Source organism: Anabas testudineus, chromosome 15, assembly GCF_900324465.2.
Source record: "Anabas testudineus chromosome 15, fAnaTes1.2, whole genome shotgun sequence".
Lineage (NCBI taxonomy): Eukaryota > Metazoa > Chordata > Actinopteri > Anabantiformes > Anabantidae > Anabas > Anabas testudineus.
In genome coordinates this window covers 1,624,754-1,639,563 of record NC_046624.1, presented here as the reverse complement: position 1 = coordinate 1,639,563, position 14,810 = coordinate 1,624,754, and the positions used below count along the sequence as shown (strand labels likewise).

The following is a 14,810-nucleotide window of genomic DNA, read 5'->3' as shown; positions in this document are numbered from 1 at the left end:
CAAGCCTTCCATACCACCACCACCACAACTTCTTTTCCAGGTGTTAGATCCATATTTTCCTACTTTCAAAACACCAACATCCAACAACAGTTTCATCTTTCCTTCATCAGTACTGAATGTCGTTCTACAATCTTGCTCTTACATTATATCATATGTATATATGTTTATATATGACAGTACAAAGTACCTGATACCAGAGCGACATTTCAACTTCCAGCATGACTGATCCAAATCTAACAGTCAAGACAAAGCTGGAGTGGTTTCAGTCTCTGAAACCCTATACAACATCTGCAGAGAGATCCAAAGATAACAGTTGACAGACACTTCCTATCTAATTTTACAGAGCACAAATGGCCCATGCTCCCCATGACTATAACAGCAGGGTGGTTTTACTCACTGTGTCAGGAAGATAAACTGTCTAAATCCAGTGAGTAGTTACTCTTACCCAAGGAAAATTCTGAGCTGTAATTGCTACCAAAGGCATTTTTACTACATTTACTACACGTGATGGGCAGAAATTGCTATTTTCTTCTATTTTACAATAAATTTACAGCACAGTAAAATGTACAAAATACCTAGGGGTCTAAATACGTTCTGAAGTGACTGCACATAAAGAAGACTGAGCATAGGGGAACCATACATGTAATATTCTCATCCCAGCAGGTTAAACATCCTAAATGTGAATAGCTGATGAAAAATGTGAAGGTTATTTTCCCATGTTTGGATTGTGAAAGAATCAAAAATCATGAAAAAATATGGGTACTGTTATTTTTACAAAAACAAAAATGTAGAAACTCACTTCTTTTAAAGTTTGTCAGTCACATAAGTGCAGCTTGTTGCATCCGTCTGCAGAAGTCAGAGCAGTATCTTAGCTCAAGGCTGGAACAAATCCGACTGTTCAGAAAGTTCCTGCTCTGACTACACTATTATATCTTTAGGTTTTGTGGCTCCTTAGTACTCCTGCTACTTTGCAAAGGTGTTTAGCTGTTTGTATGTAAATTACATAATAATTGCCTATTAATTGTTCCACAGTTTGCAGTATGCAGTTGCAATCAGTTAGTGTGAAAAATCTCTCTCTGAAGAGTTGTACACTAGACAATATTTCATGAAGTTACTAGCATGTGTGTGTTGGTTTTTTTTAGCTTTGTTGGTTTTTACTTGCCTTCGTCCAACTCAGGTTTTTTTGAGTTGATGGTCAGAAATGATCTTTCTGCACACAGTACCATGGATACAGCATTGGTTTGGTGTTAACAGCTAGCCTGCTATTAGGTACTAGCTCTTAGCCCTGCAGAACACAGATCTGATCCCAGGAACACCTGAAGACCAGAAATCCACCAGGAGCTGAGAAGTCGGATGGCCGTGCTGCCATCTGACTTCTCTGTCAAGTAACCTGGATAATCTGAGTATAATATATGATAATATGAGTTCTGTTGTTTTTTACTTTCAATGTCAGCTTGATTCTGCTGCTGTGACATGAATTTTCCCTTCGGGGATCAATAAAGTGTTATTTTATCTTGTCTTGTCTTAGTCTTGGCATTCTGTTAGTCAGGTCATCACCTGGAATAGTTTTCCAACAAACAACAAGCTCCCAGAGATGTTGAGTACTTGTTGGCTGTTTTTTCTTCACTCTCCGATCCTGTGGATCCTGAATTGAAACTATTCCAGGTGACTACCTTGTGAAACTGATGAGGGACTGCCATGAGTATGCAAAAGTAAAATGTAGCTATAGAAAAATGTATTGGTACCCTTCTGATAAAAAACACACTGAAATAAAATGAAGCTGACAAAAATACTTATGACTAAAAAATGACTGAAAATAAACTCATGGAAATCTGACATTGCTTTTTTCAGAAGCATTTTAAAAAATCAGGAATAAATGTGGGTTTTTCTTTTTCTTTAATGGAGGGCTACCAACAATTTTTTTCACGTCTTTTCCTTTGACAAGATAAATTATAATGAAATAATAAAATATAAAACATATTCTGGGTTATATGTTTTAGTTGACTACATCATTCCATAGTCTGTCCCATAAATACATTATCAATTTTGTATATATTTTCTATATAGCAGATCAGTTTATACCAGTTAAAGCTTTAGACACACCTTCTTCTTCAGTTCTTTAGTTAGTTTTTTTTTATTATTGTCAACATGGCACATAAATACCAAAGATATCTATGCAAGGAGGCACAACTTTATGTAGTAAACAAAAAACTGTTACATCAGTCAATACTTAGTGTCTTCAGTATAAATCTACAATATTAAAATAAATTAAAAAACATACAGAAAAAACACTAAGCTGTGTCCAAAATGTGGACTGGTAGCGTATAAATACAGTCATGTAAAAACACTTAACACCATGTTGTTAATTTACCACTTCAAACACTGTAATTTTAATTACAGAGAAACAAAATAAATATATATATATATATGTATTGCTAGCTTTATAGCAATGGATCTGACAAGTTTTTCTACTGCAGCTTACAAATGGCCCAACCTCCCACTAAGTATAACATCCAGGTGCATTGCAAATCCAGAACAGTTGTCCACAACAACAGGGACATCTTAAGAATAAGGTGACACTGATATATCAAATTAAAATCGAAATGCTCAGTATATGCCACTGCGCTCCACACAGCAGTGTGCCCATGTTTTGCACTGCGTTAATACCTTGCCTGAGATGCAACCTGTCCGAGCTGCAAAGCTTCGGAAACGATGTCTGTGCGGAGCTGGCAGCCGGAAGCTGTGATCAGCTGATGGAGGAGGAGCTGCAGGAGAGGTGAGCCATCTTCCCCCGGCAGATTGATACACTTTGATAGCGCCTGGACGAGAGGGACACGGGAAATCATATGGGAATCCGTGTGTCATTTGGAGACGCAGACGATTATAAGGCGCTGAAACAACTGGTGTCAGCCGGGAAGCAAGTAATCTGAAGGACCCATGAGATTTTGTGCACCCGAGCTGACGGAGGACTATACCAGCTTTTAACGTCAGACACAAGGCTCAAACACTAATACAAAGAACGAAAAACACCGAGCTAGGAGGAGGGTTAATATCGAAATATGAACCTTATGTAAGTTCAGAAGATAGGCGATAAAAACAAGTATGTAGTCCTTGCGGTACGGAAGGCGTGTAGCATCACCAGTAAATGTAAACAAACAGCTATTCAAGCTAGCTGAAGTTAGCCGCTTGGGGGGTTGACTTAGCTTTTTAGTGCTAATACTTATAGCATATAACATAAGAGAGTACGACCGAAGCAGAGGAAGAATAGGAAAGAAACCCCGTGCTGGACAATGCTGTCGTCGGGTTGAAAACCAAATGTAACCTCTGTATTATCGTGTGCAGCGGATGACAGGCGTTTGTGTTATCTCGGTATGCAGTTATTAGCACAATTAGCTCTTCAGCTAACGTCGGCTAAATGTTATTTGCATTAGCAGCCGAACAGAATAGCAGTGCAACTAGCGTAGTAACACACAGAACAAAGAAGACATTTGGCCACACGGACGCTCGGTGTGTTTTTTGACACCGTCTGCTTGGAAACATTGGGCTGTGAGGACGGTTTGAACACTTCGGGACTGCTGTAGAGCTACAATAGATAATCTAGCTACAGACGAGTCCAGCTTGGCTGAAAAGAGTCGGACGTCGGGGATGAAGCAAAACAACTTCATGTCTTCTTGAAGATTGAATCGCATCGCTCCCCCCGGGTCAGGCTCGTTGCAAAGGTATGTGGGTTCGCGTACTTTTTCTTTTACATTGTGTAACTTAGTCCTCGGTCAGTTTGACAGCAACCACACTTAGCACTTAGCTAGCTGTTGGGTCCTCTCAGCGGCAGTAGTGGGCAGTATACAGGCAAACGGACCAGGGAGGATTGTGTTCAGAGCACTGGAAAGAGCCACAACTCAGTCCAGCAGCGTGGAGTGCATTGTTAAATCGATTTAAATAACTATCAACATTAGTTGGACGGTTGATTATAGAAGAGCACCACCTAAAGATCGCAGTTACGCATAGACTCCTAGTAATTGTAGTTTTGTTGTGTGTATTTCCCTACAGACTATTTAAAGGAGACCCCCGCCGTGGCAGAGTTTCTATCTGTGTCTGAGGGCCCAGCGGTAAGCCTCTCAGCTGTGTTTTGGTTGCTAGTGGCCTCCCCTCCCCCAGTCTTGAGACTCTCGATTCTCCCCGGGTGCTGCACACTGGTCGCCGGGTTGCCCCACTTGGTTTTTGTGAAACACTGAAGTTAGGCCGTGGCCTCTGGGCGAAGTCCTCTGGACTCCGAAGCCGTTAAAAATTGGATGTAATGGAACTGATGTTCGCCGAGTGGGAGGATGGAGAGAGGTTCTCCTTCGAAGACTCGGACCGGTTCGAGGAAGACTCTCTGTGCTCCTTCATCTCAGAGGCCGAGAGCCTCTGCCAGAACTGGAGGGGATGGAGGAAGCAGTCCGCCGGACCCAACTCCCCTACTGTCAAGATTAAAGGTTGGAGAAGGACACACACACACATACACACGTTTCCATTCATTGTGGATACTTTCAAATTGTTGTCACGTTTCCATGATGTGTCAAAGGTTTTATTAAAGTGAATTACAGCAGCTTGAAGGACATTAGCAGTATAACCTGTTGCTGGGAAATCTGTTGTATCTTAAATTCTTAATTAAAACACACGCTGTCCGTTGTTTTAAAGTATAAATCAAAGACAGCGATACAACTGAGAAACATACTGAAGCAGTTTTCCAAATACTTACCAATATTTCTAGGCTGATAAATTACAAATGCTCGTTATCTTTCATTTCTTCACTGAATACATTCACTTGAATCACCTTTGGTAGCAATAACATTAAACAAGCTCTTCCTGTAGCTGTGGATTAGACCTGCACAACATCCAGGAGGTACTTTGGATCGTTCTTCCTCCCAGAAGTGCTTCAGCTCAGACATATTCTTAGGACATCTGGTGTGAACAGTCCTCTTCATGTCATTCCACAGCTTCTCTGTTTGTCTCTGACTTGACTGGGCCAATGCAAAAAGTGGATTATGTGTCAGAAGTCATTCTGAAGTAGATTTGCTATAATGTTTAGGGTCTTCGTCCTTCTGCATTGCCTAGTATTTTTTCAGCTTCAGCTTATGGACAGCCTTGACATTTTCCTGTAGGTTACCATGATAAATTTAGGAATTAAAATTCCTCCGTCATGGTGGCAAGCTATTCAGGACTAGGGGGTCCCAAATCATGATGCTCTACCCACTGTACTTCACTACTGTGATGATCTTTCATGTTGGATCATGGTTACTTTTTCACACCATATGTAGTAATGTGCGTTCTCTTCCAAAAACATTGCAGTACACCTGAAGTTTGCCAAAGACCAGACCGACACTCCACAGATCTTTGATTTGTGGATTGATGAAACAAAGCGTTCAGCATGGTGTAAAAAGGGAGTCACAAACCATAAAAACATCATCCCAACTTTTAATATTACAGTAGTGTCATGAGAATGTGGAACACTAGCTACAGGTGGATGTGTTTCCTGAACAGCACTCACTTAGTATACAGCCTTTGTGTGTGTGTGTGTGTGTGTGTGTGTGTGTGTGTGTGTGTGTGTGTGTGTGTGTGTGTGTGTGTGTGTGTGTGTGTGTGTGTGTGTGTGTGTGTGTGTGTGTGTGTGTGTATAGTTTGTTGCCTCATAGCAACTCTATACTTCTCTCAGAGTTGATGGTGATCCCTTCATGTAGACTTATATCTGTGAAGATTATCAGTCATCCACACCACCAGGTCTGATGAAGCCTTTAGATGGAAGTTGAGACCAAGAACTTAAAAGTAAGTCCAATTGCTACTGAACAGCACCTTTGGGATAATGTAGCTCTGTGGACCATCAGAGTAAGAACTCAGTCTAAATACAGTGGGTACGGAAAGTATTCAGACCCCCATAAATTTTTCACTCTTTGTTATATTGCAGCCATTTGCTAAAATCATTTAAGTTAATTTTTTTCCTCATTAATGTACACACAGCACCCCATATTGACAGAAAAACACAGAATTTTGGCTTTTATTAAAAAAGAAAAACTGAAATAGCACATGGTCGTAAGTATTCAGACATTTTCTGGCATTTTATGGACTGAAAAATGCTTAATCACACCTTAATGAAGTGGAGTTTCTGCCAGTAAAGGAAATTATTTCAGTAGGACCAACACTTAAATGTCCTTTAACCAACTGGTGAGAGCGGTAGAAAGCATTTGGGCAATTAAGAAATAGGATGCATGCATCTAGGCAGAAACTGAAACTTGTATCTAACTTTTATCTGGTGGTTATTTGATATAATTTAAGTAATTATGTGGTTTCTCAGCTCATTTATGACCTACATTGCTGAATGAATTCTCTGCTAAAATTGTGAAGCAGGATGTCAGCTGTCTTATATGGAAGGGTCCAGCATGGGTCAAATATGTATTAGTAAACTTGCATACAGTACATACATCTCCCATCTGAAGGGTGTATGTGTTTGAGGTTTACCATACATTAACCGCCTACTCTACCTTAACACCTCACTGTTGCTACTTCTCGATTAAAGTTCCCCTTCGTGCAATATTTAAAACTGAAACACTGACTCAAAAACTGAAAAATGTCCCTATCTCACTTGTACACCAATGACCTATCTGTTAGCTGTTAAGCTCTGTGACAGATAGTGATGTACTTTTCACCCTTCTTTGGCTTTAAGATAGCTACATGTGTAAACGTGGTGGGTTTAAGAACAAAATTCAGCTGCTTTGTGAGAAGACACGTGCTGTTTTGGTGAATTGTGTGTGTTTTAGCTTATTGTACAGTTGACGCTGTGATGGGGGAGGGAGCTAAATGAGTCCTTATCCTACACAGTCTGCAGTAGTAAATGCAACTGCAGCTCTGACAGTTCAGCATCACAACCCTTGTACTTTATTTGAGATTTAACTGATGACTAAACTGTAAGGCAGTCCTAATCAGTCTTAATAAGTAGCTTACATCAAGATGTGCTAATTAGTGTCGAAAATGTGTTTGGCTTCTCATTGAGCTACCAAAAAAGTAAAATAAACAAACATTTACAGCTTCTAAACTATAATCACCTTATAAGCCTATAAGTATGAGGAAAAGAAAATCAATGTGTATGTATGTATTTGTGTGTATGTATGTGTGTATATATATATATATATATATATATATATATATATATATATATATATATATATATATATATATATATATATATATATATACACACACATCATCCAGGTGGTTTACGCTAATATATAATAATATGTTTAGCTATAGCTTTGTTGAACTGATGGTTATTTTTAGTTCACACTAGATGAGGTTCGCTTTCGACACTATAGCATCCCTAGTGGCAACAATCAGACTGCAGTTTGCAATGTGTTAAGAGTATTCAAGTGACACACTCGTGAATGCAAAAATGTGCAAAATGCGTAACTCAAAGCATCTATGTCAGTTTTTTTTTTTTGCGGGAACAATGCTTCGTACTTTCTGCAGAAGGTGGCATAAAACCCTACATATACACTCAAAATATCCCAATTACGTGTCTGTAGATGATTGTAGCTGTTTGCGCTTAATGCGTGCCTCTTGTTGATAATTGGCTCATTGGTTGGAGGGAAACCCAACCCAACCACTTCCTTTTCCACTTCCTTCCAAAACACACTGATAATAACTAATGTATTTATAACAACTAGCTTTGACACAGAATCGGCAGAAGTATAAATATATTGATAGTTGCACATGCACCCACAGAGGAACATGTCTAGAGTTGTCTTTGAGAAACATGCTCGACCCATAAAGATAAAAACCCTCATGACAGCGCAGACACTAAATCATACAATCAAATCTAACTTCTAAACTAACTTCTAACATCTAACTAAAAGTTCAGATCACTTCAGTAATACTCTGTGGATTTGTTGCCATTAGTGCAGTCTTTCACATTACCTATAATCATTTGTGTTGTTATAACATTAATAATAAAGAAAATCTTTGTGAAATGTGCCTGTTGCAAGCATCTGACAAAGGTAACAATACATTCGATCTTCTTGCTGAGATCCTCATCTAGTGATGCACATATCTACTGTTAAATATTAACCTGTTAACATCCCTCTGATTAGAAAATAGCATGACAAATTAAAATAAAAGTTACCTTCTCAACAACAGAGAAGGAAAAATATGAGAGGAGAGAACACATGTACAAAAGGTGTACACAAGCCTACTGACCATCTGCCAGCAAATGAAAAAAAATTTGAGTTAGGGGGATGGGCAGATACTGTATACAATATATTATAGTTTTTCATAAGGTCAAATGTCTAGTATACAAAGTTAAATTTGGAACATAGTGTTAAAATTAAGTTTAAACATCTAAAATGTGAGATCATAGCTCTGCAAACTTAATGTTTGGAGTGGGCAGCTTATTTGATTTTTGAAGTATTGTCAGTAATCATTCAAATATTGATTAATTGTAAATAATCTAATTGATTGATTGATTTAAATTATTAATGGTATTTGATTGTGTTGTTTAATTTATAATTTCAATAGTTTACTTATTTTTTCTTTGAATATATTTTATTCATATTAATATATTCATGAATTCACACAGTAAAGTAGTCAATGATTAACCAACTATTGATTGTGATGTGGGCGACTATCGATTAAGGAATTTACTTAAAATGTACACACACATACTTTTTATATTCTTTTGACAAGACCTGTCCAGGATGTATTCCTCCTCTGACAGTTGGGATTGGTTCTAGGACCCTCATGACCCTCAACAGAAAAAGCAGTTAGGTTGATGGATGGATGGAGTTAGGTAACCAGATGATAGGCTACCACTGCTAAATAAATCACAGAACTGCTTCAGCTCAGCCATATCCTTCATAATCCAGTGTAAACAGCTCTCTTGAGGTCATTCCACAGCATCTCTATTGGGTTGAGATCTGGGCTCAGACTGGGGCACGCCACACAAAGGCAGATTTACTTTGATGCTTAGGGTAATTGTCCTGAATCACCTAGCTTCTTATGAGCTTCAGCTTGCACATAATCACACTGCCATTATCCTGTAGAATACCTGGATAAACTCCTTCTATGATGGCAGGTTGACCAGGTCCAAGAGCTGCAAAAAAGCCCCAAATTACTGTGTGTCCTCCACTGCACCCCACTGTTGTGATGGTGTGTTTGGCATATAGCTCTCTTTTCATACCATGTGTAGTGATATGTATTCTTTATGAACAAATATACCTTGGTTTCAACTGTCCACAAGACCGTGTTCCATGAAAACAAAAGATTTTCTTAAAAGTTGAAACCCTCATTATACATAATAAAGCAGCTGGTCTCATAACCTGATTGTCTTTAAAGTCACCAAATTCGTTATCCATGATCTGTTCATCTGGAAGTTGAGTCATGGACATCCTAGGACTTTCTGGGAAGTCCAGTTGCAGATAACTTCACCTGAACGACTGAGTATCTTCACCGACAAATGATCTGGTTATCCATTTTCTGTATACCCTTATTGTTGAGGGTCTTAACACAGTGATGATGCATACAGACCGACAGCACTTTGTACTGGCATTCACACATACATTCAATTTAGAGTCGCCTGCATGCTTTATCTTCTATATCTTAAAGGATATAGCTTTATACAGAGCTGTACATAAAGTACAGTGTGCCACTCGGTACTCCACAGGTGTTTTAATGGAGTGCACCCTGTGAAGAAAAATGGACAGAGGGAGGAAATGATGGAGGCAGTGAGAGAGCTAGTGATCCAGTGAAAAGAATGAATGAGACTTCAGCTCTTCTCACTGGCCAGCTACAAAGGAACAGCTGTTGTAGTGGCTTGCCTCTGAGCTAGGAGCTGATTGGTGGACAACTAGCTGTCATTTAGCTGCAGCAGCCAATCATAGGGCCACAAAGTAAACCCTGTTACTACCCAGCCACCTTTCTGTCTGCAGGTTTTAGCTCTCTCTCCTGTCACAAAGACTATCCCTGTTTCTTACCATAAACTAATACTGTAAAGTACTAAACACAGTACATGTTAAACACAGTTTTAAATCTTTACCTTTCATTTTGTAGCTGTTTCATGAAAGGAAATTATTGTATGATTTGGGACTTTCTCTTTACGGCCATGAGTGGGAACAGGGTCAACAGAAATGAGGTTAATAGAAAAATAAAAATAATTACAGGAAATGCTAGTAGTGATAGATTATTCTAGTTGTAGATTTGAATGCCTTAGATTGACAAAAGACCATTTTACATTAATAGAGGAGTACATTAATTGCTCCTTCAGTTTGGTTGTAGGGAATCACTGTCAAATAAAACAATTTTGACTGACATTCTTATCATGAGCAGGAGTTATCGTAATGTATCATGGCCTTCGGTGTAAACTTTAAAGCAATACTGAACTAAACTTATGCGCCTTTGTCCTACACACGTTTCTCATTTGTCAAATTTTATTTTAATAACAAATAGCTCAATTAGAAAAAAGAATGTACACTGAGAAATATATTTCTATCAAGATATATAGTAAGTGACATTAAATGCAGTTTTGTCACCCAATGAACTCAAAGCAATCACCTGGTTTCAAGCTTGCATAAGCTTTTTGTCACACACTATATGTCAGCTCACTGATTTACTTCCACATAATAAGAGTGACATCTTGATGAGTTTCCCATGGCCTGTAACCATGGGCCCCTGAGGCTTTACACTGAGGATGGCATTATAAGAACAGAGCACTTTCCTCCATATATGGTAAACAGCAGCACAAGTAGTGGCTTGGAAATGAGGCTTGTAATCTGAGACGCATCACTTTTTCTTCTCTCCGAGGCTGACCACTGCTGCTCAATAGGACTCTTGTCATTGTTCTAATAATGTCCTTTCCTTAATACACACACACACACCACTTAATTTGATTTATTCATAGTGGTTGTATCAGTAATATACATTTTATAAAGCTCCCCATTTGTAGATTAGCATAACATCCCACTGTAGGGCACAGCCAGCATTCTGAGGATTTTGCTACTGTCATTTTGTGACAGTAACAGATCCTAATGAAATCTGTCACTGGCACACATTTTGTTGCACATTGTGCGTTTAATCACCTTCCTAAAACTTTCAGTTTCCACTCACATTCTACCCACAGCCCCTTTTTTCTTTATTTATTTTTTGACCACACGCTGGTGGAATATGGGTCCACACCACAACAGTCACCATCAAACGTCAAAATCTTTTAGAAGTCTTTGGGCTAAATCAGAAACGAATCACTAATGTCTTTCATATAGGGAACAAAGGTAAGAATGGTTCACATTCATCCACTCAGCATACACAGACTTGAGAGACACAGGAAAACCTAAATAAATATAATATTGCTGCATTCCATTTGACCTGGTCAGAATTTCCAAGATTAGTTTTTAAATTTCAACTCAGGGAGTGGAGTGAACCTTACCAACCCCTCATCCTACAACTTTAAATAACACAGTATTGGACTGGATGAACAGAAATGCACATGCAACCTTTCTGATCCCTGGCTGGGCTGATTTTTCTCTGTTCTGTGGTCTTCCTCAGATGGTCAGGTGATTCCTCTGGTTGAGTTATCTGCAAAACAGGTAGCATTCCACATCCCATTTGAAGTGGTGGAGAAAGTCTATCCCCCTGTTCCAGAACAGCTCCAGCTTCGCATCGCCTACTGGAGCTTCCCAGAAAACGAGGAGGACATCAGGTGAGAACATTGATAAACAGGATTCATTTTCTTCGTCCTTGATTAGGGGAATGTTTATGACAATACAGTTGCATGCTGACCGTGGAAGAGATGTGTGGTTTTTTTTCTATAATTCTGATGCCATTTATCATTAGCAAATACCAGTAAAAAAAACCTCTTATTTTTAGCCAGCACTGCACTCTAGTTAAAATGGCAAATGCAGGTTGTTTGAGCCGTTACTGATGAACATATTTTCATGAGTAATTTTCTGGTTAACCTGTTGGTGTCTGCCTGTTGCCAGATATTGTAAGGAAAAAATGGTCTCTTTGTAACAATACATTTATTAAATAAATAATATTTATATTTATTATATTAAAATTTTCATCCAAGATTTCTGGTATTTGGATCTTGTGAAATAGTATGTCAGATTGAGTATGATGCATGTGTTATTTTAAATGTGACAGATACATGTTTAATGACATTTTACAGTACTATATACTGTAGTAAATAAGATTAGGATGGTGAAGAAGGCATATTGTGTCAACCAGGCCCCTGAACTGGCTACAGCAAAAATAAAGGAACTGGCCACACTGTTTAATAATACTTTTGGAAGGGAGTGTATACTGACCTTTGATCAGCTATATTGAGGGATGAGGGATGACAGAGAAAATAAGAGGAACATAAGGTTGGTCATATTCAAGTACAGCTAAAAATAACTTACAAAATCTTAAGATGTTTCCAGTATTTTTAATTTATAATTACAGGTACTATCCATCCATCTATCCTTTATCCATCCATTCATTCACTCTCGTACCCACTTTACCTGTTACATTGACAAATGTGTCTTAGAGCCATTTCTAATAATTGCTGCTTCCAAGATCATTAGTACATACGGTAAATACAAGTTAAAATACATACAAGTTTGCTGTAAACTATGTAGTCTGCCTATATATAGCAAGCATTGATTTTGCATGTTGTGCATAAAACAGGAAGTCATCAGAAATGAATGCTATGGATACGCAAGGTGCAGCCCCCCATAAAATTGGTGGGGCAGTGTGTGACAAATTTGGCAACAGCTTTAAATAAAAAAATAAAAAAAAATAGTGGTACAAAAAACATATTGCGTTTTTCCACAACTACCTGCCGTTTGTGTCGTTTTCTCAACATTAATCTCTGTCGCCTCGGCTTCTTTTTACATTAAGCTGGCCATTTAGGAGGTGAAGCCACTTTCCAAGGTCTGAAAGAAGACCCAAGTTGTCTTACTCAGCTAGGACAAAGCTGGATCATATGATCAGAAATAACCTAGTTACTTTTATGCCACAGATCTGCTATGAACTAGTTACTGCTGGATCACCAGTCTCACTGTCTACAGTCAAGAGAGTTATACATTGCCATGGAATTAAAGGCTGTAATAAAGCCCCTTCTCCAGAATTGACACATTCAAGCTCACTAAAGTGAGCAGAACAAAGACGACAAAGAATAAACCTGGGGAAAGTTTTTCTGGTCAGATGAGACAAAGATTGAGTTGTTTGGGTACAATAACCAGAGGCATGTTTGAAGGGGTAAAGGTGAGGTATTCAATCCTAAGAACACTGTACCTTCTTCAGCATCACATCAAACATTAGCTGGAAGGTTGGTTGTGGAATTGATCAAATGGCCTTTCTAGAAGTCCTGACCCAAGAAAATATGTTGACTGTGCTGTACGTTTGGTCTGTTTCTGAAAATCAGTAAAATTTAATTCAATCTTACCAGTTCTGCCAAGAATAAAGTGTTGATCCGGAATTCTGCTATAATCTCATTGATGGCTTTCAAAAATGAAAAAAGGGAAACTTGCTAAGGAACTTTTAACCAAATGTTAACTGTACAGGATGTTTAGTTTTTGTACTAAATAGTTTTTGTGTCTGTTTTGACGTCAAATGAATTATTCCTTTTTTCCTTTATTAAAGATGTACAGTTTTGTTCAGAATAATAGCAGTACAATGTGACTAACCAGAATAATCCATGTTTTTAGTGTATTTTACCAGTAGGTGCAGTACATTCTCAGAAAACAAACAAGACCCAGCATTCATGACATGCACACTCTTAAGGCTGTGAAATTGGGTTGAAAGGGAGGGTGGGGGGTGTGTTAAAAAAATAGCAGTGTGGCATTCAATCAGTGAGGTCATCAATTCTGTGAAAAAACAGGTGTGAATCAGGTGGCCCCTCTTTAAGGATGAAGCCAGCACTTGTCGAACATGCATTTAAAAGCCTGGAAAATGGGTCGTTCAAGACATTCTTCAGAAGAACAGTGTACTTTGATTAAAAAGTTGATTGGAGAGGGGAAAACCTATCAGGAGGTGCAAAAAATTTATTTAAAAAAAAATTATTGACTGTTCAGTTAAAATGATCTCCAATGCCTTAAAATGGAGCGCAAAACCAGAGAGACGTGGAAGAAAACGGAAGACAACCATCAAAATAGCTCAGGGGGGTAGAGCATTAAAACGGATTGAAGAATAACCAGAATGGCAAAGGCTCAGCCAATGATCAGCTCCAGGATGATCAAAGACAGTCTGGAGTTACCTATAAGTACTGTGACAGTTAAAAGATGTCTATGTGAAGCTAATCTATTCTCTAGAATCCCCCACAAAGTCCCTCTGTTAAAAAAAAAAAGCATGTGCAGAAGAGGTTCCAATTTGCCAAAGAACACATCAACTGGCCTAAAGAGAAATGGAGGAACATTTTGTGGACTGATGAGAGTAAAATTGTTCTTTTTGTGTTCAATGGCCACAGACAGTTTGTGAGAAGACCCCCTAACTCTGAATTCAAGCCACAGTACACGGTGAAGACAGTGAAACATAGTGGTGCAAGCATCATGATATGGGCATGTTTCTCCTACTATGGTGTTTGGCCTATTTATCGCATACCAGGGATCATGGATCAGTTTGCATATGTCAAAATACATGAAGAGGTCATGTTGCCTTATGCTGAAGAGATCATGCACTTGAAATGGTTCTTTTAAGAAGACAATGACCCCAAACACTCTAGTAAACGAGCAAAGTCTTGGTTCCAAACCAGCAAAATTTATGTTATAGAGTAGCCAGCCCAATCCTCGAACCTTAATCCAATCGAGAACTTGTGG

At 38.6% G+C, this 14,810-nt stretch overlaps 1 protein-coding gene across 2 annotated transcripts in view; it reads left to right on the top strand.

Annotated features, from left to right (window-relative positions):
* Positions 1 to 2,765: 2,765 nt before the first annotated feature.
* Positions 2,766 to 14,810, top strand: part of zswim8 (zinc finger, SWIM-type containing 8) — a 28,504-nt gene continuing 16,459 nt past the window's right edge. For both annotated transcript variants that reach the window (XM_026354544.1, XM_026354543.1), the window contains exons 1-3: positions 2,766 to 3,719; positions 4,048 to 4,472; positions 11,560 to 11,713. In XM_026354544.1, coding sequence (XP_026210329.1) covers positions 4,295 to 4,472; positions 11,560 to 11,713 — 332 coding nt within the window. In that variant the 5' untranslated portion in view covers positions 2,766 to 3,719; positions 4,048 to 4,294. The remainder of the gene's footprint in view (positions 3,720 to 4,047; positions 4,473 to 11,559; positions 11,714 to 14,810) is intronic.